Raw genomic sequence first — 22,316 nt, 5'->3', positions numbered from 1 at the left:
GTAGAAACAGAAGCAACCTTTGGCCACAGCTGCCCTTGTGTGTACAATAGTTTGTTAAACCTAGTTTGTTTACATAAAGTCAGTGGTGAATGTGTTTAGTTTGTGAATGTGTTTAATTTTTATGTCAAATGGATATAAACTTATTGTGAATACACTGTTTTACCAAAGTTTTGAGTAGTGGGGTAATTTCAGGGCATTTTGCTGAAAAAAAAACTACTTTGTTCAGATGTATAATAACCAACACCACATCTAAAACTTAAGACACATATAGATGCACTTTGCTGTGTTTGATTTTGTATGATAAATAAAATGACTATGTTTGTGTCATCATGGTAACCCCTTGTTTTCAGTCAGTAGGTTTCTCTACACTGAATGTGTTCATCTCAACCACAGAGTTATAAATTCTGAGAAATGGGTGCACTTTTATGTTTCCATAACATACACTTTTTAAATCATATAGCTGTTTCGTTTTACACTCATTCATTTTGTCAAGGGCATAACTTTCTGTTATGGCTGACATTACTGTAATTACTGTGCCATTTTCAGGAGTGCTTCTGAAGTCCACTGCTACACCAATATCCCACATTTCATTTAATTACTAATAGTAAATCACATTGAAAAATGGCTTCAGAGAGAGGTACAGTCTCTCATTAGTGTTGAATATTAATAACACTCTAAATGTAGGTATTGTGGTATAAACTGAGGTGTGTTACAGTCTCTCATTAGGGTTGAATATTAATAATACTCTAAATGTAGGTATTGTGATATAAACTGAGGTGTGTGTTACAGTCTCTCGTTAGGGTTGAATATTACTATCACTCTAAATGTAGGTATTGTGATATAAACTGAGGTGTGTGTTACAGTCTCTCGTTAGGGTTGAATATTACTATCACTCTAAATGTAGGTGTAGGTATTGTGGTATAAACACGTGTGTGTTACAGCCACAGAAGAACACATCTGCACATGGAGCTTGGAGAGGTCAGGTCCAGTATGACAGTAACCACCACAACATTTCACTCACGTCTGGAACATCCTCTTGAATAAAGAGGCTCAATAACCAATACAATGACAGAAGAACTAACGGCCCTCATAATCCAGAGGGTTGTGTCTTATCTGATTATGAAAGCAGGGTAAAGAGGATTTAGGATGCAGAGCCTAAATGCTGGCCTGCACTGATTGAGTCCCGGTGGAAAGGGTTACATAACTAAAATGCTGCTGAGGGGAAGAAGGTGTGCTCCACAAACACTAGCCAGACCCAGGGGGCACTAATTTAGGAATGTTTGGTTTGCCATGGGCTGAAAGTCAATTTGGGAACCGTTCCTGAAAATCTAATGGGACAAAAACAGGAAACAAACAAGCTGCAGAGGAAGCATTTAGATGAGTCACTCTTGAAATGTCTACAATCAAACAACTAGACGTCTCTAAAAGAGCATTTATAAGTTTTACTTCAGTTTACTTTTGTTTTTTAAGGGCCCATGATCTGATTTGAGTACCTTAAGATTAAGTCTGGGTAGAGCTGGGCAATATTTTATCGAATTGTTATATGCAATATGTTTTTCTAACCATATCAAGGATATTGTTGGTGCTTAATTATCACTGATCAGCTGCAGGTTTCATTACAAACAGTGTAATTAGACTGGTTTAACAGACTAGTCTGTGATTACATGTATGATGATAAATATTGTGTATCGCGAAAACGCCTCTAAATATCATGATATAATGTTTTTGCCATATCGCCCAGCCCAGAGTTATTTTAGATTACATTTTTAAAATGACCATTTTATAGAATGTTTAATATCTTATCTGATTGACCTAAATTCATTTCATGTCGTATGTGTGTGTCTATAGTGTACAGGTGCCTTTCTCTCTTTTTCTCGTTTCTGAGCTGCTGCCTAGAATTAGTTTAAACCTAGAAATAGTGACACTGTGCTGTGTCTGCTAGTTTTTGCCACACTTCAGCTGTGACATAGGACTTTCAAGGAGCCATATTCGATCCATTTTCACTAAATGTGAATCCAACAATAGTACAACAGTACAGAGTTCAATGAGGGACTTGGTGTTTAATCTCAAAAACAGGCTTTAGACATGCAGGATGTTCTGCATTTAATTTTAATATCAGCTCCAATACTATGAGACTGAGATATGATAATATGAAATTTACACACACACACACACACACACACACACATACATTTGTGTAGTCTATTCTCTATATATGAACTTTGTGGACAATGTTTACACTGTACATCACTCTCTTTTTAAAAATAAAAGTAAGGGATATAAGATGTTCCTTCAAATAAAAGACTGCATACAGATGAGTGGAGGCTGCAGAGAGGTTCAAGAGTTGTGTCATATTTTAGACACATTATTCAGCTTGAAATGCATAAATCTCACTTCAACTGCACTGCTTCATGCATGAATACACAATCAGGCTGTTGCTGTTTTTTAGAGGCATCTATAAATCCCCACTGGCGCTGCTTTAAACACACACACACACACACACACACACACACACACACACACACACACTTATCATGCAGTAAAGAAGATGTATTTTCCTGGTAATGAATGAAAGCACATCTTAAGATTAAATAAGATGTAAATAAATCACGCTGCCTTCTCTATTAATGAAGTTCGCTTGGCTCACTCTAAAATTTCTTTTGGTTATTTTTTTCAGGGCAGGTCTGTTTTTTTAAATTACTGTAAATATTTCTCAAAAACACTTAATCACAGCTAGCAATAAGGCTTTTTCCTCTGTAAAGTTATTTCTGCTCCTTCAGAATATAAACAGAGCCTGTGCATCTGTTCCGAATAATTTGGAGGCATATGGTGTTTACTTTAGTAAAACCGCTGCTTAACAGTTATTATAATCAAACAGCAGACACAGATTCAAGTGTAGCTGTGTTTAATTTTCCTGCAGGACAAAAAAAAAATCACAGCTGTTAACACTCCAGCGCGTTAAAACATCACCACAGTGAAGCAGCATGAAGTGCACTCGATCTATTCATTAACAGCACAGTTTTTGTGTTATCTGCCCTAAGGAGCCAGTATTACAGACATTTCAGATTTCTGTTTAATAATCTGACAGCAGTGCTAAGTTTTTATTTTTCAGGAATCGAGAGACGTGACCTTGTAAGAACGTATTAATTACGGACTCACTCAGCAGCGCCCTCTAGTGTGCACTGTTTATAGCATTACGAAAAAGCTCAACAGACTGACTGCAACTAGTTTGAATCGCTGCAGCTAGACTAACAAAACATACAGGAAAGAAGAGAACACATTACAACATTAGTATTATTAGCGGTGCACTGGCTGCCTGGTTTTTAGAATTGGTTTTAAGATTTGTTTTCATCTAAACGTTGATCTAATACTGATCTTTTATTTTTAAATGGTTCTTTCTGCTTTTAAAAATGACAGTACATCTACTGAGTGTTGATTAGTTAGCATTACTACAATTGATTGCTGATTGGTTGGCATTTCTGTGTTGATTTGTAAATGTCAACCAATCAACACTCAGTAGCAGAAATGCCAACCAATCAAAACTCAGAAGCAGAAATTCTAACCAATCAACACTCAGTAGCAGAACTGCTAAGAAATCAAGACTCAGTAACATGAATACCAAGCAATCAACACTCATTCACACACAATCTTTCACATTTGATGAACTGAAACAATGAATTTGTGTGTTTGCTGAAGGCCTTTACATAACCTGATAATGGGAATTGAGTGACTGTATGGATCTGAATGACCTCAGCTGAAGATCAATGCACTCTGTGGTGTTGTGAGTAAAATTGCCTGCCGGCTGAAGTCTGTCCTTCAGCGTGGCCCCCAAGAAGACTAACGCTGTACCTGCATGCAGCGCCGCTGCTGTGTTACGAGGCTGAGAGTGAATATTTATAGAATCACACTGAGGTGCACTCCTCTCCCCTCTGCTAACGTCACATCTGTAAACCACAGGCCTAAAATCACTGTACAGCTGTATTACAGCGCCGGCCACCCAAACGCATTGACCATCACATCCACTATTCATCCATTATTCATTCTGAGTCTGAAGAGAAGAGAAGCTGTACAGTGCACTGAAGCTGTACTTACATTACTGCACCCCCCGGCCCCCAACTCTCTCGCTGTATACTTATACTTTTTCCACTGTTTCTGTCCTCTCCTTCATCTGCTTTCCTATCTTTCCCTTTCCTTCTGTTTATTATTCTTTCCTTTCACCTCCATTTTCCGCTCTCTCATAGTTCTTGTTTTCTTTCTCTCTCTATCTCTATCTCTATCTCTCTTTCCATTTTCACCCTTTTCTCCTTTTTTTTCTCTGTGTATCTCTCTCTCTATCATACTGTCCTGAACTACATGCCTTCATAATGTAACTCTACCTTCACTGGCCGCTAAACAATGTGTCACTTGAACGCCCACATTTAACCTCTGTTCCAAAGAAGAGAGGCGTTAAAGTATGTGTGCGTGCTGTTCTGTTGTTTGGACACCTCTAGCGAGATTCCTCTGAGAAACTGTAACGCAATAGCTTTCCTGGCGGGCCCCTGCGTGAACGCAGATACACACGCCCGCTGCAGTGTGAGAGTGAACGCTGTGGACAGGAGAGTGACACAGTGAGGCTAAAACGGTGCGCTATGGAGCCTTTTAAAGACCTTTCTCTCCCTCATTCTGTCTCTCTGTCTCTCTCTCTGTCCTCTCTCTCACTCTCCTCTGCGTCTCTGCTGTCAGGTTGTTTTCAGTGAGAGATGAAAACGCTGCTGTGTTTTTGTGCTACAGTTCGTCTCCTCCTCCTGAGCCTCAGTGAGGGGAGTCAGTAGCAGCAGCTCAGTGCCTTTAATCTGATTTAGGGACCTCCCTCAGATGCACACCGCCTTCTTTCAGCACTGCGTTACACTCACACACTGACTTTACTCATGAGTGCACCATTTCCCCATAGAATGCGACACACAACAAAAAACTTCATAAAACCAATCAACTGGTGAGTTCTGTCTATGAGATCTAGCATACATATGATGTCTTCTGACCTTGGTGCTGGGAACAGGAAAACCATGCCGTACAGAGTTGTGCATCACCAGTGACTACAAAACTTGGTGATGGTCATGAACCATCCAGATAGTTTGCGGATCATTGTAGATCTCATTAAGTGACATTTAGTATAACCCACACGTGCAGCAGCAGTGTATAGATTATTATTTAGACAGCAGTGTGTGCACATGGAGGGGTTTCTGAATAGGTTGTTCTTTTCTGCAGCTTTTAACTTAAAATAGAATAAACCTTAGGCTTCTAAAGTGTACAGTTTTGCACTACATTTAATACACATTTAAAATTTGCTTTTCCCCCCACATCTTTCTATGCAGTTGCCTGACATACTGGAATCCACAGTACTCACGCAACCCACAGCAAGTCAATTTCAATGCTGGAATGCTGGCATCTAAAACATTCATTTTAAACCAAGTATAACCAAAGCAAGTCGCCTAAAAACAGTTAACCAAGTACCTTTTTACGAGACAGCTAAATACACTGACAATAAGACTAAAACTGCACTGGAGAGAAGAGATTCAGGGCTTATTCTCTTTCATCTCCCTGCAATTGAAAGGATCCTGACAACCAAAGGCCTCTTTCAGCAGTTCATTAAGCATGCACTGTGCGCAGGACGGCTAAATACAATAGGAAACGAATAGGAAACATTTAAACGCTGCACTGGAGAGAAGAGACGGTATCTCTCCCAGGGTTATTCCGTGTTGCATTTGCACGCAGTACAGAGCGCTCCTCAGATCAACCCCTTGTACATCAGAGCTGTACAATATATGATTTGTTAATAATTATTGTGATATCGGCCTGTGCAATACTGATATCTCGAGCACTACAGATGCACTGCTATTGATGAAAGGCTGCAACATGAAAATGAGCCTCCCATTTTTTATGGGAAATGGAAGAGAGGCCAATCTTTAACTGACATGCAAAAGAGAGGCCAATCTTTAGGTTATTAACTCACCAGTGTGTTTTTTTTACCCAGTTCAGTTCGGTACTCAGTTTCTGTACCACAGTTCGGTTTTGCCGCAGTCTGTGTTGCACCCTGGTTTAGCATTGTGTTTTATCATGAAGTATTTGATTAAAAACGCAACTGTGATATGTGGGATCTATAGCTCTGCAGACTGGAGAATGAGCATTAATATGCTTGGTTTCAGATAAATAAATAATTAGAAAACAAAAACATGGTTCACATCACACCAAAACATAGAAACATAGAACTTAGAACTACACACTCAGCTAGGAACCATTACAGAACTAGACACTAGGAAGCACAGTAATATCCCAAGCAAAATTTATGCTAAATAGCCTCTTCATTGTAGATCTTTAATTGATTGTATGATATTTACATCAGCGACTGATACTTTGATGTTAGATATATTTACCATGTATGTATTGGAAATATGTGAGTCTGTTCAGCTTTGGGTTTAAAGCATAAGACTAAACTTCAGCCACAAAATCACCCACTGTTCAGTAATACAGTGTAAGGTGTAGAACAATCCTAATATGGATCAACTAGGAATGCTCATCATATCAGCATGAGCAGACAATGTTTAAAGGTGCCTTAGCATTCCACTACCCCAAAACTCTTTAGACTTTTACACCCCAAAAACATGCATCCAGCCCACTAGCAAAAGAGCAACGCAATTGCTTCTTCAGGAGAATTTGGAAGAGAGACAGCTAACAGGTAGCGCTAGGCCAATTGGAAATGGATAAAGGTGAAGAACACAAGATAACAAGCATATCACAACATAAAAGCCACTGGGCCGCATTGCAGTGTGTGGTGTGCGGTAGCTAGGGGACCTCATTAACGCACAGCATTAGAAATCCAGGGGAGAGGGTAAAAAGTTCAATAATGCATCCATAATCTTTATGTATTAGCATTGGCCCACAGTTCCCATATCGATGCATCCATAATCTTTATGTATCGGCATTGGCCCACAGTTTCCATATCGATGCATCCATAATCTTTATGTATCGGCATTGGCCCATTGTTCCCATATCGCTGCATCCATAATCTTTATGTATCGGCATTGGCCCATTGTTCCCATATCGCTGCATCCATAATCTTTATGTATCGGCATTGGCCCATTGTTCCCATATCGCTGCATCCATAATCTTTATGTATCGCCATTGGCCCATAGTTCCCATATCGATGCATCCATAATCTTTATGTATCGGCATTGGCCCATAGTTCCCATATCGCTGCATCCATAATCTTTATGTATCGGCATTGGCCCATAGTTCCCATATCACTGCATCCATAATCTTTATGTATCGGCATTGGCCCATTGTTCCCATATCGTGGCATCCATAATCTTTATGTATCGGCATTGGCCCATTGTTCCCATATCGTGGCATCGATAATCTTTATGTATCGCCATTGGCCCAGAGTTCCCATATCGCGGCAACGATAATCTTTATGTATCGGCATTGGCCCATAGTTCCCATATCGATGCATCCATAATCTTTATGTATCGGCATTGGCCCCTTGTTCCCATATCACTGCATCCATAATCTTTATGTATCGCCATTGGCCCAGAGTTCCCATATCGCGGCATCGATAATCTTTATGTATCGCCATTGGCCCCTTGTTCCCATATCGCTGCATCCATAATCTTTTTGTATCGGCATTGGCCCATAGTTCCCATATCGATGCATCCATAATCTTTATGTATCGGCATTGGCCCCTTGTTCCCATATCGCTGCATCCATAATCTTTATGTATCGGCATTGGCCCATAGTTCCCATATCGCTGCATCCATAATCTTTATGTATCGGCATTGGCCCATTGTTCACATATCGATGCATCCATAATCTTTATGTATCGGCATTAGCCCATAGTTCCCATATCGCTGCATCCATAATCTTTATGTATCAGCATTGGCCCATAGTTCCCATATCGCTGCATCCATAATCTTTATGTATCGCCATTGGCCCATAGTTCCCATATCGCTGCATCCATGATCTTTATGTATCGCCATTGGCCCATAGTTCCCATATCGCTGCATCCATAATCTTTATGTATCAGCATTGGCCCATAGTTCCCATATCGCTGCATCCATAATCTTTATGTATCGGCATTGGCCCATTGTTCCCATATCGCTGCATCCATAATCTTTATGTATCGGCATTGGCCCATTGTTCCCATATCGCTGCATCGATAATCTTTATGTATCGCCATTGGCCCATAGTTCCCATATCGATGCATCCATAATCTTTATGTATCGGCATTGGCCCATAGTTCCCATATCGCTGCATCCATAATCTTTATGTATCGGCATTGGCCCATAGTTCCCATATCGCTGCATCCATAATCTTTATGTATCGGCATTGGCCCATTGTTCCCATATCGTGGCATCGATAATCTTTATGTATCGCTATTGGCCCAGAGTTCCCATATCGCGGCATCGATAATCTTTATGTATCGCCATTGGCCCATAGTTCCCATATCGATGCATCCATAATCTTTATGTATCGGCATTGGCCCATTGTACCCATATCGCTGCATCCATAATCTTTATGTATCGGCATTGGCCCATAGTTCCCATATCGCTGCATCCATAATCTTTATGTATCAGCATTGGCCCATAGTTCCCATATCGCTGCATCCATAATCTTTATGTATCGCCATTGGCCCATAGTTCCCATATCGCTGCATCCATAATCTTTATGTATCGGCATTAGCCCATAGTTCCCATATCGCTGCATCCATAATCTTTATGTATCGGCATTGGCCCATAGTTCCCATATCGATGCATCCATAATCTTTATGTATCGGCATTGGCCCATTGTACCCATATCGCTGCATCCATAATCTTTATGTATCGGCATTGGCCCATAGTTCCCATATCGCTGCATCCATAATCTTTATGTATCAGCATTGGCCCATAGTTCCCATATCGCTGCATCCATAATCTTTATGTATCGCCATTGGCCCATAGTTCCCATATCGCTGCATCCATAATCTTTATGTATCGGCATTAGCCCATAGTTCCCATATCGCTGCATCCATAATCTTTATGTATCGGCATTGGCCCATAGTTCCCATATCGCTGCATCCATAATCTTTATGTATCGGCATTGGCCCATAGTTCCCATATCGCTGCATCCATAATCTTTATGTATCGCCATTGGCCCATTGTTCCCATATCGATGCATCCATAATCTTTATGTATCGGCATTGGCCCCTTGTTCCCATATCACTGCATCCATAATCTTTATGTATCGCCATTGGCCCAGAGTTCCCATATCGCGGCATCGATAATCTTTATGTATCGCCATTGGCCCCTTGTTCCCATATCGCTGCATCCATAATCTTTTTGTATCAGCATTGGCCCATAGTTCCCATATCAATGCATCCATAATCTTTATGTATCGGCATTGGCCCCTTGTTCCCATATCGCTGCATCCATAATCTTTATGTATCGGCATTGGCCCATAGTTCCCATATCACTGCATCCATAATCTTTATGTATCGCCATTGGCCCATAGTTCCCATATCGCTGCATCCATAATCTTTATGAATCGGCATTGGCCCATTGTTCACATATCGATGCATCCATAATCTTTATGTATCGGCATTAGCCCATAGTTCCCATATCGCTGCATCCATAATCTTTATGTATCAGCATTGGCCCATAGTTCCCATATCGCTGCATCCATAATCTTTATGTATCGCCATTGGCCCATAGTTCCCATATCGCTGCATCCATGATCTTTATGTATCGCCATTGGCCCATAGTTCCCATATCGCTGCATCCATAATCTTTATGTATCAGCATTGGCCCATAGTTCCCATATCGCTGCATCCATAATCTTTATGTATCGGCATTGGCCCATTGTTCCCATATCGCTGCATCCATAATCTTTATGTATCGCCATTGGCCCATAGTTCCCATATCGATGCATTCATAATCTTTATGTATCGGCATTGGCCCATTGTTCCCATATCGCTGCATCCATAATCTTTATGTATCGGCATTGGCCCATTGTTCCCATATCGCTGCATCCATAATCTTTATGTATCGGCATTGGCCCATTGTTCCCATATCGCTGCATCCATAATCTTTATGTATCACCATTGGCCCATAGTTCCCATATCGATGCATTCATAATCTTTATGTATCGGCATTGGCCCATAGTTCCCATATCGCTGCATCCATAATCTTTATGTATCGGCATTGGCCCATAGTTCCCATATCACTGCATCCATAATCTTTATGTATCGCCATTGGCCCATTGTTCCCATATCGATGCATCCATAATCTTTATGTATCGGCATTGGCCCATAGTACCCATATCGATGCATCCCTGCAGCAATATAATAATAACTGTCCTCACCGTGCAGCCCTGCAGTGAAGTATATTAGACATTACTGTAGTGTTCATATTCCACAGCCTGCTCCACGACAGCAACTTTATAATGTGCAGTCGAACACAGCAAACGCTCACACACAAACACACACACACACACACACACACACACAAACACAAACACACACACATACACGCACACCGCTGCTGCCCTCACCGTCATAAATAAAGTGAGGGGAGAGAGAGGTCGAAATTGAATAACGCCTGATTTCTCTATCGGCCCAGGAAATGTCCAGTGAAACAGATGACGCTGCACTTATGGAAAAGAAGGCACCACAATAACACACCCAACACGCGAACATGAGGCTAGCCGAGCAGGCTGCTGAGATTCTTCTCCTTGGCTCCTACGGCCTTGCACCCTGTCACACTTTGAGAGGATGTTTTTATGATGCGCTCACTCAGACATGAAATATTATCCTCTCTGACCGCCGGCCCGAAGGCTCCTCGTAAATTAGCGCTGATTGAATTTCATCAACGTTCCAGCACCAGCTAATGGACGGCCAACAACTCGCTGCATGGCTGTGCACCATCGCAGGGCGGACCGGTTACAAGTCACGAACACCTAATCACACATTTTCGGAGTCACATTCGTTCACTGTTTGTTTACTTTATCCAACAAAGTAGCGACCGCTTTGTTCAAACGAATAAACACACTGTGTCTGCTGTAAATGAAATACTGGCTACTTATAATAATACTGCAATAAGAATAAGAGGTTTAAGATACTAGGTTTACTGCACTACATCCCAGTTAAGTGGGGCTAATTTTGCTGTCTGTATGGAAACATGCAGTGGTCAACATGTGAAAAATGGTCACTGTATTTAAGACTATATCTATAATAAACAACACATTTGACTGTGTATCACAACAACAACAACATTTATTACAACAACAATGAAATATTGCCATTATCAAATGTCATGTCATATTGCCCACGTAATAATAATAATAATAATAATCATAATAATAGCAGCTGTGGCCTAAAGGTTAGAGAAGTGAGCTTGGGACTACAAGGCCACTGGTTCAATCCCCAGGACCAGCACTCATGGCAAAGGTGCCCTTGAGCAAGGCACCTAAACACCATTTGCTCCCTGGGGTGCAATGAAGTGACTGCTCACTGCTCCAAGTGTGTGTTCTCGCTGTCCTAAACTCTAGTGTGAGTGTGTGTGTTCACTGCCAAATGATTATTATTATTATTATTATTAATAATAATAATAATAATGATTTTACTGTGCACTGGCAGTGAAAGAGAACATCTCAGATGTACATTTAATCAAACAGTGATGCTTAGATGTGTTTGATTGGTGGCAAACCACCAAGAAATGGCTCAGAAGTGGGAAAAAATATATCCAAGAAACCCATAGAGTCGTTTAACACATTTTGTGTTAAGTTATGCTAAACATGCCTTAATAATAGCACCACACTGACCACATTTTTAGCATATTTTCTGCGTTCGAGATTGTTTAGAGATTGTACCGCTGTTCATTATTGATTATGTTAGTAATCCAGTAATCTACTGTAATCTAGTCAATGGTTAATTGAGTAAATCTGTGTTTTATGGCATTGTAACTATATCAGTGATCTTAAACAGAACCAAACCCTACACACTTAGTTAAGTGTTCTGCAAAGAACAAAATATCTACCTGAAAAACTAACCACATGTACAATAAAGCTACATTGTACTAGTTGTGCTTTGTTGACATCCAGAACTTTGTTGAGATCCATCCATAACAGTGAAAAATTAAATAAACATATTTGATCACTGACCTCAGATGCAGTCTATCAACCAAGGAATGTCTGGTATTTGATATGTGTTTCTTTTACTTTACAACAGGAGATGCTAAGCTAAAGTTGCTAACAAACATTGGACAAGAACTGTCACCAATCTCTTCTATTATTAGCTTACAAAATGGAAACTTCATTCTCATATTCTGAGATTTTTTTTTTTTTCAGAGATGAAATTGGTGACAGTCTAAGTCCAGCGTTTGTTAGCAACATTAGCCTAGCATCTTTCATTGTAAACTAAAGAAGCACATGTCAGATATCAAACACGTCTTGGCTCATGGACTTTTTTTAATTTACTACTCCATTAATAATGAAATATGACTACAATTTTAACACAGCAGAATACAATTTCTCTTAAATACAAATTAAATAATAAATGTATCTATTTTAATTTCCTCTCCTCAGGGTTCCCCATTGATATGAACCATATCGCTCACCCTTACTGTTGACATGTCAAAAGAACAGAAAATGCATATGCCAAAGTAAAGGTCCTGTTAAGAAACTTTGTGCATTTTCTGCACAGGTCCTCATAAGAGCACAATTACACATGTACTACAGTAAGCACTCAGCATTACATAAACACGCCAATATTACGATTTTTCGTCAGCATTGCTTGGAAACATCCAAACAAACACAGCGATTGAACCAAGAGCACAGAAACAATATAACTCACAATCTTGAACATTTCACAGCGTGTGTGTGTGTGTGTCCGTGTGTGTTTGAGGGAGTAACACGTAGTTCAGCATCTGGGCACACTGTGTTCACACCAAAGCACACTAAAACTGTGTGTATGACAAAGTGACGTGCAGTACAAGATTAGGGCACACTGTGTTCACACTAAACGCACACCAAACTGTGTGGATGTGTGCACACAGCACACGTGTGTGTGATTGTGTGTGTGTGTTTGTGTGTAAGCCCAACAGACTCTGTCACCACAGATGCAGAACATTCCCCATATGCTGCTGCACCTCACACTCGTAAGGTTCCCTTACGGATCTTGGCTCGGATGAACAGTTCTAGGGAAAAAGCTTAATTGCTAAAGACCCTTTCATTTACTTTTCACTCACTATCATGTGTGCAAAAAGGGTTCCTTAAAGAACAATCTGCTGAAAGTGGTTCCAAAATGTGCAACTGGAAGAACTGCTTTTGGTTATCTAATCTATCAAGTTCCATATGCTGAATTCTTACTTTAAAGAAGGGTTCTTTAAAAAACTCTCTAATTAAAGGTTCTTAAAGGAACCTGCTGTGGTGCCAAAAAGGGTTCATTGTAGGGATTGTATTTATCTTTTTTAAGTTGTAATAATGTAAAGGTTTTACACCAAATAAAGCATTTTCTTCTGGAACTGTACTTCCAAAACCACTGAGGAACCTTTATCCTAAAGAGTGTAGAGAGTTTTCGGCCTTTGGTAATTCCTCGCTGCAGCCCTAAAGCTGGAAGTGCACCACTTTCACTCCAGTCACCGCAGGTATTTACCTTAGCAGCGACAGAGGAGTTGGGTTTCTCAAGAAGGTCCCAGAGCTTCTTCCGCTTCTCGGAGCAGCAGGTGTTATCGAACTCGCCCTCGCCGTCCCTCTCCCTCAGTGTCTCCGCCTCCCTGCGCAGCTCCTCGTTCATCTGCTCCTTCTTTTGGTGGTACCTGGCCTGGCAGCAGGACTCCAGGTAGATCTCATCGATTCCCCAGTAGTCAAGCTCCTGGCCGAACGACAGTGCACACATCTCCTCCATCATGTGCAGCTTTCCGGTTCTGTAGAAGTTCAGGATGGAGGTGAAGGCCCCCGGATGACGGTCAAAGAAGTACTCATTCTCATTCAGGCTGTAGTCGTCACACACCTCCATCAGGGACTCGTGCGTGTTGCAGTCACGCAGCTTCCCAAGTCGCGTCCGCGGCAGTCGGTCTAGCGTCCGCCACAGGACCTCATGGTTCAAACCACCCACATTTATCCGCACTCGTCTGGACCGGGCTTTGGTCCGGATTATCTCAATTGGCTCCGGCGGAAGAGATGAGCTGGAGCGAACGTTCGACTTCGGAACTCCAAGGCCGGCCTTGTCCGCCATGTTGATCACAAACGCGGGCAGGGAGAGTAGAAACGGAAAGAAAACAACAACAACAACTACAACAAAATAATAATGCCAAATAAGAGAGTTATGTTGGGTCCTCCTTAGACATGTCCCTCCATGGCTGCAGAGGAGAGAACAAAAAGAGAGACAGAACTTTAGAGTTAGGAAACATGGAACAACTCAGATAACCATCATTACATAAAGACTTAACAGCCCAATGCCTAAAGCCAAAGTTAAGAAATTATAAACTTAACCTACCTTACACAGTTCCGTAGTAGATATTGAATAATTCATAGTAAATACTGAATAATTCATAGTGTACGCTGAAAATGCATAGTGGATATTAAAATGCATAGCAGATACTGAATAATTCTTAATAAAAACTGGATAATTCATAATAGATAAAGAAGAATTCACAGTAGACACTGGAACATACATCGTAGGCATCTAAAACATTTAAAGTAAAAATCCAAATAATTAATAGTAGAAACTGAATATTTCATAGTGGATTCTGAATAATACACAGAAACAATTTAATAATTTATAGTAAATATTAAATAACTCAAATTAGATACTTGAAACATTCATAGAAGAAAATGAATAATTCATAGTAGAGATTGAATACTTTATAGTAGACACCTGAAACATTTATAGTTTATTCTGCATAATTCATAGTAGATTCTGAATAATTCACAGTAGACACCGAATAATTCAAAGTAGATACTGAATAATTTATAGCAGACACTTGAAACATAGCAGACTCTGAATAATTCATGGTTGACTTTGTATAATTTATAGCAGATACAGTAGATACTGAGTAATACATAGTGGACACTGAATCATTTGTAGTGGATACTGTATCATTCATTGTAGATGCCTGAAACACTCATACAGTAAAATCTAAATAATTTATAGTGCATATTTAATAATTCATAGCATACACTGAATAATTCATAGTGGATACTGAGTAATTCATAGTAGATACAGACAAATTTATAGTACATACTGAAAACAGTACAGTACACAGTGAATAATTTAGATGTAGTTCAAACAAATAAATGAACCAACAGGTAAATACATACAGACTACATTGGTATTTGTTTTTAATGTGATGTACAAATTCATTCATGTAAAAGCAATGTATACATTTGAATCAATACAATGTAATGAACCCTTTATTTAGCTTATGGCTTAACAGCTCAAACATTTCTTATGTAATTTTGCTTGGATCACAACAATCAGTGTTCACATCCCACATGCTGGGGTTTACACTGCAAGGCACATGGATCAGTGAATAAAGCCAGCCTGTCTTGCCAAAGACTTTATTAAACAGCAGGTTTAAATCTCTAGTCTGTACAGCAGGAAGAATTACAATGAAAAGAGCTGCACATTTACGGAAACATTCAGCATCCACCATTATCAAAATTATCACACCGCTCTTCTGTGAGCAAAGCTAAATGAGTTGATAAAAATCGACACCTAATCTCCAACAAATATTAACAAGAACAAATATAAACCTAAACAAACATGAACCAAAACCAACCCAATCAAACCTAAACCAAAACCATGAAATAAAACCTAAACTAAGGCTGCACAATGTATGATTTCTGCATTGTCACTGCGATGTGTGCATGCACAAGGATGTGCAGATTATATCAAACATGTAATGGTTGTTTATACAAAACTAAATTCCACTGTTCTCATTTCCAAAGGCAATATATATCTGCTAAGTATTATTTCTTTTACTTCAATCTTGGATACACAGAGTATGTTAATAAAACTAGATTATTTTGCTAACATTTCCTGTATTTTTTAATATTGCATAACATGTCATAGAAAAAAATTGCAATGCAATTTTTTCCACGATTGTGCAACCTTTTTCTAAACCCAAACAAACTTAACACACACAGAGATCCCATCTGAACTAATACACACCAATATTAAACTTAGACCCAAACAAACCAAAACAAACCAAATCAAATCAAATATAGACTTAAACAAATCTAAAGTAGAATAAACAAAAACAAAACAAACCCATTTAAACCTAAACCAAAAAAACAAATCACACCACAATTATATACAAAATCAAACTAACCAAAATAAACCTAAAACCAAAGCCAAATCTACAAATCTAAACCTAAATTTAAACTTAACATAAACATACACCAAATCTGAATGTAAACTAAACCTAAATGTAATCCAAACTTAAACTAAACCAAATTTTAATTAAACTCAAACCTAAACATAAACCATAATTAAATGTAAATGTAAACTAAACCAAAATCTAAATGTAAATTAAACCTAAAATTAATAACTCAATAACTCAAACTTTTCTTAAATGTAAACCAAACCTTAACCCAAACTTAAACCAAATCTAAATGTGAACTAAACCTAAAAATAACCAAACTTAAACCTAAATCAAAATATAAACCAAACCTAAACCTAAATGTAAACCATACCTAAATATAAGCGTAACCTACACATAAACCCAACACAAACCTAAGTCTAAATCAGACCCAAAACTAAAGTCTAAATGTTAATGAAACCCAAACCTACACGTAAACCAAACCCAAACCTACATGTAAATTAACCTAAATCAAACCAAAGCATAAACCTAAACTAAATCCAAACTGAAACATAAACCAAACTCAAGTCTAAATGTAAACTAAACCTAAACCAAACCAAAACATAAACCCACACATAAACCAAACCTAAATGTAAACAAAACCCAAACCTACACATAAACCAAACCCAAACCCATAAATGTAACTTAAACCTAAACCAACCCAAAACCTAAACATAAACTAAACCTAAAGGTAAACCTAAATGTAAACCTACATGTAAACCAAACCTAAATGTAAACTAAAATTAAACCCAACCCAAACACAAGCTTAACTATAAACCAAATCTAAACCTAAATGTACACTAATTCTAAACATAACCCAAACCTAAATCTAAACCACAGACAGTCTAACATATGAAAAACACCACTAGCATTATTATGTAGTCTCTTTCTGCCCCACTGTGAATAACAGACTTTCTATAACGCACAGCTTTAAATGCAGGCTGTGTGTGTGTTTGTGTGTGTGTGTGTGTGAGAGAGAGAGCTGAACATTGTATATTGGCGTAGCTAATATTAACACTGCTTTAGCGTGTATGTGTGTGTGTGTGTGTGTGTGTGTGTGTGTGTGTGTGCTCCTGCGGCGCTGTAGAACTTCACTCTACTGCGTCTCCAGTGGCTCTAAACTGTTGCGCTTCTTTACCCGAGCGTGTGTGTGTTCATGATGCGGACAACCACAGTAACACACTGCTGTCATCCAGAATGCGCGCGCGCGTGTGTGTATCTTACCTTGCTGAAGTGGTCCAGCTCCTGCATGCACTCCGTCCTCTCCACCGCGAGCTGCGGTGTGTGTGAGTGTATGCGTGTGTGTGTGAGAGAGAGAGAGAGAGAGAGAGAGAAAGAGAGTGTGAGAGAGAGAAAGGCTCCGCTACAGCGCGCGCGCGTCCCACATTCTCCTCACGAGCTTCACTGAGGAGCTTCAGGAGCACGACCGGAGCTCCGCCCACAGAGAGAGAGAGAGAGAGAGAGAGAGAGAGAGAGAGAGAGCGAGAGAGAGAGAGAGAGAGAGAGAGAGACGGGAGGATGGCTAAATGGAAGGAGGGGAGATGGGGAGGAGAGAAAGAGAGAGAGAGGGAGAGAAATAAAGAGAGAGGGTCAGTGGGGGGAGAGAGAAAGGGGGTGGAGCTACACCTTGGAAAGGATACCTAATTGGATTAGTGTGTGGAGGATGAGGATGAATGTAAATGAGTGTTGCTACCTGTACACAGGTAGTTCTATACACCTGCTCAACTGCTCTCCTGCACCTTTTAATGTGCATGAACAAACACTGCAAATACCACTACCACACTGAAAACACACTGTTAAGACCACAGACTGAAAACACAACACACTGCAAAGACAACAGACTGAAAACACACCACACTGCAAAGACCACAGACTGAAAACACACCACACTGCAAAGACCACAGACTGAAAACACAACACACTGCAAAGACCACAGACTGAAAACACCACACTGTAAAGACAACAGACTGAAAACACACCACACTGCAAAGACCACAGACTGAAAACACACCGCACTGCAAAGACAACAGACTGAAAGCACACCACACTGCAAAGACCACAGACTGAAAACACAACACACTGCAAAGACCACAGACTGAAAACACAACACACTGTAAAGACAACAGACTGAAAACACAACACACTGCAAAAACCACAGACTGAAAATAAACTGCAAAGACAACAGACTGAAAATAAACTGTAAAGACCACAGACTAATAAAACCCCACACCACACTGTGGTCTTTGCAGTGTATTTTCAGTCTGCAGTCTTTGCAGTGTGGTGTGTTTTCAGTCTGTTGTCTTTGCAGTGTATTTTCAGTCTGCGGTCTTTGCCGTGTGGTGTGTTTTCAGTCTGTGGTCTTTGCAGTGTGTTGTGTTTTCAGTCTGTGGTCTTCAACGACAATGAGTATTGAGAATAGCATCTATATTAGTGCTACACTGGGCTTGTCACATGTACTACTGCACTATGTAACTCTGGTGAAGTGGGTACAAAGGTTTTTTATTTGTGTAAACTCCTGCAATACGCTCAACTGCTTCCATCAACATCAATTTTTCACTTTCAGGTACGGTTCTGTATCTCTCAGCATGTCAAATGTCATGTGTGCCTGGGGGGGGGGGGGACTCAAAGAGCAATTTGTCTTTACTGCATTAAATTGCACTCTTCATCTGAAGGGTGAGACCATGACCAAAAAATACCAATCCCCCTTAATGCTGCTTTAAAGGCTTGCCATTGCTTTTAAATTATTGTTCTTGATTCCCTTGACTTTCAGTCCTTTCAGATTTGTATATTTGGCATTACCTACGTTTAGAGGCATTTTTGGACTCTAGACTATTCACAATAGCTAGAGATTTGTTCTAAGTAGACAGCAAAGCACTTTTGTAAGTCGTTCTGGATAAAAGTGTCTGATAAATAGCTAAAATGTAAATGTAGTGTGTGTGTCAGTCAGTTGTTAGAAATGGAGAGAGTTAAAATACATGGTAACATCGGTTATAAGCTTCAGTTCAAGCCTTGGATGTTCATGTATGATGTAGAACCGTTAGCTTCCTGCTAAGATACTACTGAAATCCCATTAATTCCATGTAATTAGCATTGTCATAAAGGTGGGGCTTTCCTTTCTCTTTTTTGGATCAGATTTTGACATATGTGGTCTGAACTGAAGGACTGTTTACAATCAGCCATGTATCTTTTCTGGTATGTTTTTGGGTTATTATCTATATGACTATGAAGCACCATAGCATAGGGTTTTGCAGCATTTCAAGAAATCTATGCAGAAAGTATAGCTCTATACACGTCAGAATGTATTCTGCTACATATATCAGCAGTGATATCATTAATAAACTCCAGTGACAGCCATACATGCCCATACCATAGCACTTCCTCCACCATGTTTGGCAGATGACATCTAATTATAGACCTAATTATAGACTTTTACAAGGACACATCTAGCTCCTCAAAGTGTTCTTGGATAGATGTTGTGACGGGGCTTTATATTACAAAGGAAAGAATTCTGTGATCATCTACTTTAGATGTCTTCCACGGTCATCTAGTCTTTTTGATCTTCTGCTTTAATCGTCAAACAAATACAAATTCAACACTTGAAATCAACTCAACATTTTTACCTCCTTAATCTGCCATAATAAGGCAACAGGCTACATATAGTTTAGAACTGCTTATCGGTCAATTGTCTATTCGCGTTAGAGCATGGAAAAATGAGGGGTTAATGCAACATTTTTATTAAAAACCACTTGAACTGAAGTTCAAATGAAAACATGCACTTCAGTCACACCTTGATTGCTTATTTTGTTGGTGTATTTGGTGTTAATAATAAATGGACAACATTTGAAAGAACATTTCATCAGAAAACTATCATAACACTAGCCACAGTCTCAACTACACTCTGGAAAGGGGAGCTGCAGTGGAGGGGTTTCTGATAAAGTGGCCGTGACGGTCTGTTTCAGTGCACCCAGAGCCTGAGCGTGTGTGTGTATATGTGTGTGTAGTGTAGCGTTTCCTCCACAGCAGCCTCAGCCCTCTCACATTACATTCTGCTTTGTCTCCTCCAGCTGAAGGCCTCTTTAAACTGCAGCAGCTGAAAGGCTGGATGAGGCAGTAATTAGTGAATCGTTATCCACACACTGAATGTGTCACTGCACTACAAAAGCACAGGGAGACACTGTGGGCTTCTCATTGGCGACATATTTTGTAAAGGGATTTTAAATTTGTCAAAGAGGGCTTTGTGTGTCATTTACAGAACCTGTAGAGGACTTACAGCAGATTTAGGACTCATTACACATGTATGTATATGACACACATCAGAAGGTCTCTACAGACCATGGTGCTCATACATCCTAGTGTAATTAATTATAAGGGAGAGCAAGGCACAACCTGACACTTTTTTTTTCTAAATTATTTCAAATGTTTTTGAGCGAGATTAATATAATATATTGACACAGTCTGAACATTTCCAGCAGATCTGGCCATTTATAAACAACTCAACTGAAGCAAATATCAGCAACTATTTATTTTCCATCACATCTACAGCATCTTTCTGGTCCACCAGTGTCCCAAACATCAGCTGTTGTGAATGTATAGTATATTAGGGGATCTTTCACTGTTTACTTTGAGAGTCTTGTTTACAGGAATGGTGTGTTAAACTAACCCCGCTGTGTGGAGGCTGGGTTAGTTTAACTGCTTCAAAACAATGCTGTATGGTGGTGTTGAAGGCCTGTAAATACTGTTTTCAGAGTCAGTCATGAATAATATGAGCTGCTGAAAGACTTGTTAGATTGGTTATCTAGAGAGATTAATTAAAAATATATTCATATATTTATGTTCTGTTTAAAATGCTCATGTTTGAACACTGATCCAGCTTCTGGTCAAAGGGGTAAAAGAAAATGTAGTCTTGCAGTAGGTCAAAGCCTAGTATGCTTCTAAGGCTAAAGCTGAGTGCTAGGTTCAGTGAATGTCACTGTCACTGTATGATATTGAATAAATGCATGCAAATGATAACAAATATCAGGTAACAGTCCTTCTCCCCCACCCTGGCTGTCTTACATCTGCTTTGAAGGCCTCAGACAGGCCTCACACAACTAGCTTGGCATGGCTATGATTTGTTCACAATGATTGTTAGCAGGTTATGCAAATTCCAAAGCTTTATAAATAATAATGCTTATAATGCTAATAATAATTAGCAGCCAATTAGCAGACACAAGCTGCCTAGCACTAATCATTGATTAAAATGACCAATGTCCAGAAAGCAGGAGAAGACTATAAGAAGATAGGAAAAAAATGGCAGAAATGACAGCTATGTCACAAATGGTGGAGTTAAGGATGAAAGGAGCTACTACAGCAGAGCAATGATCCTAAACACACTTCAAACTCCACAAACTCTTGACCTTATGGCAGTCGATGAAGGATCAGTTTTCAAACTCACCACACTGAATAGAAAGTGATATTAATCAGGTGAATTCTGATCAGAGGATGAAAATCATACACATGACCGTACATTGATTCAGCGGGTGCTGTATTGCTGTGTAATTTCATTTCCTGTCACAGTAAATTTGAAAGGTGTGTTAACTCCTATATTAGATTGTGTCCAATCATTTATTCTCACGGATTAAGCACAAAAAAAACTAATAGCTCATTTTGTGCACAGCTGATTCTTTCCTCCACAGTGTGCTTTCCCTAGTGACATGCAATCATTAACTGTATATTGATTCAAGATTTTGATGCAGCATTCATTGTGATCACAACATGTGGCTAAAGACCAGTGTGAAAAATAAATCGAACTAGGATGAATGTATTGACACTGTAGAAGTTCAAAGCACTGACACAGGTTTAATGTATAAAGTAGAGCAAATAAAGAGCTCATACCACTGAACATCAAACTGTCTTCTTCTTTCAGAACATGTCATTTGGGACTTCCAGGTGATGCAGCCATAAGAAGGC

General features: G+C 39.6%; 1 protein-coding gene across 1 annotated transcript in view; it reads right to left on the bottom strand.

Moving 5' to 3' along the window:
* kcnb2b (potassium voltage-gated channel subfamily B member 2b) overlaps positions 1-17,753 on the bottom strand; it is a 109,442-nt gene extending 91,689 nt beyond the window's left edge. The window contains exons 1-2 of the mRNA XM_072688439.1: positions 17,592-17,753; positions 13,658-14,363 (exon numbers count right to left, since the gene is read on the bottom strand). Coding sequence (XP_072544540.1) covers positions 13,658-14,239 — 582 coding nt within the window. The 5' untranslated portion in view covers positions 14,240-14,363; positions 17,592-17,753. The remainder of the gene's footprint in view (positions 1-13,657; positions 14,364-17,591) is intronic.
* Between the last annotated feature and the right edge of the window lie 4,563 nt (positions 17,754-22,316).

Source organism: Salminus brasiliensis, chromosome 1 (genome assembly GCF_030463535.1).
Source record: "Salminus brasiliensis chromosome 1, fSalBra1.hap2, whole genome shotgun sequence".
Classification (NCBI taxonomy): Eukaryota; Metazoa; Chordata; class Actinopteri; order Characiformes; family Bryconidae; genus Salminus; species Salminus brasiliensis.
Note: the sequence above shows the minus strand (reverse complement) of the source record. Positions and strands in the feature narration are given on the sequence as shown.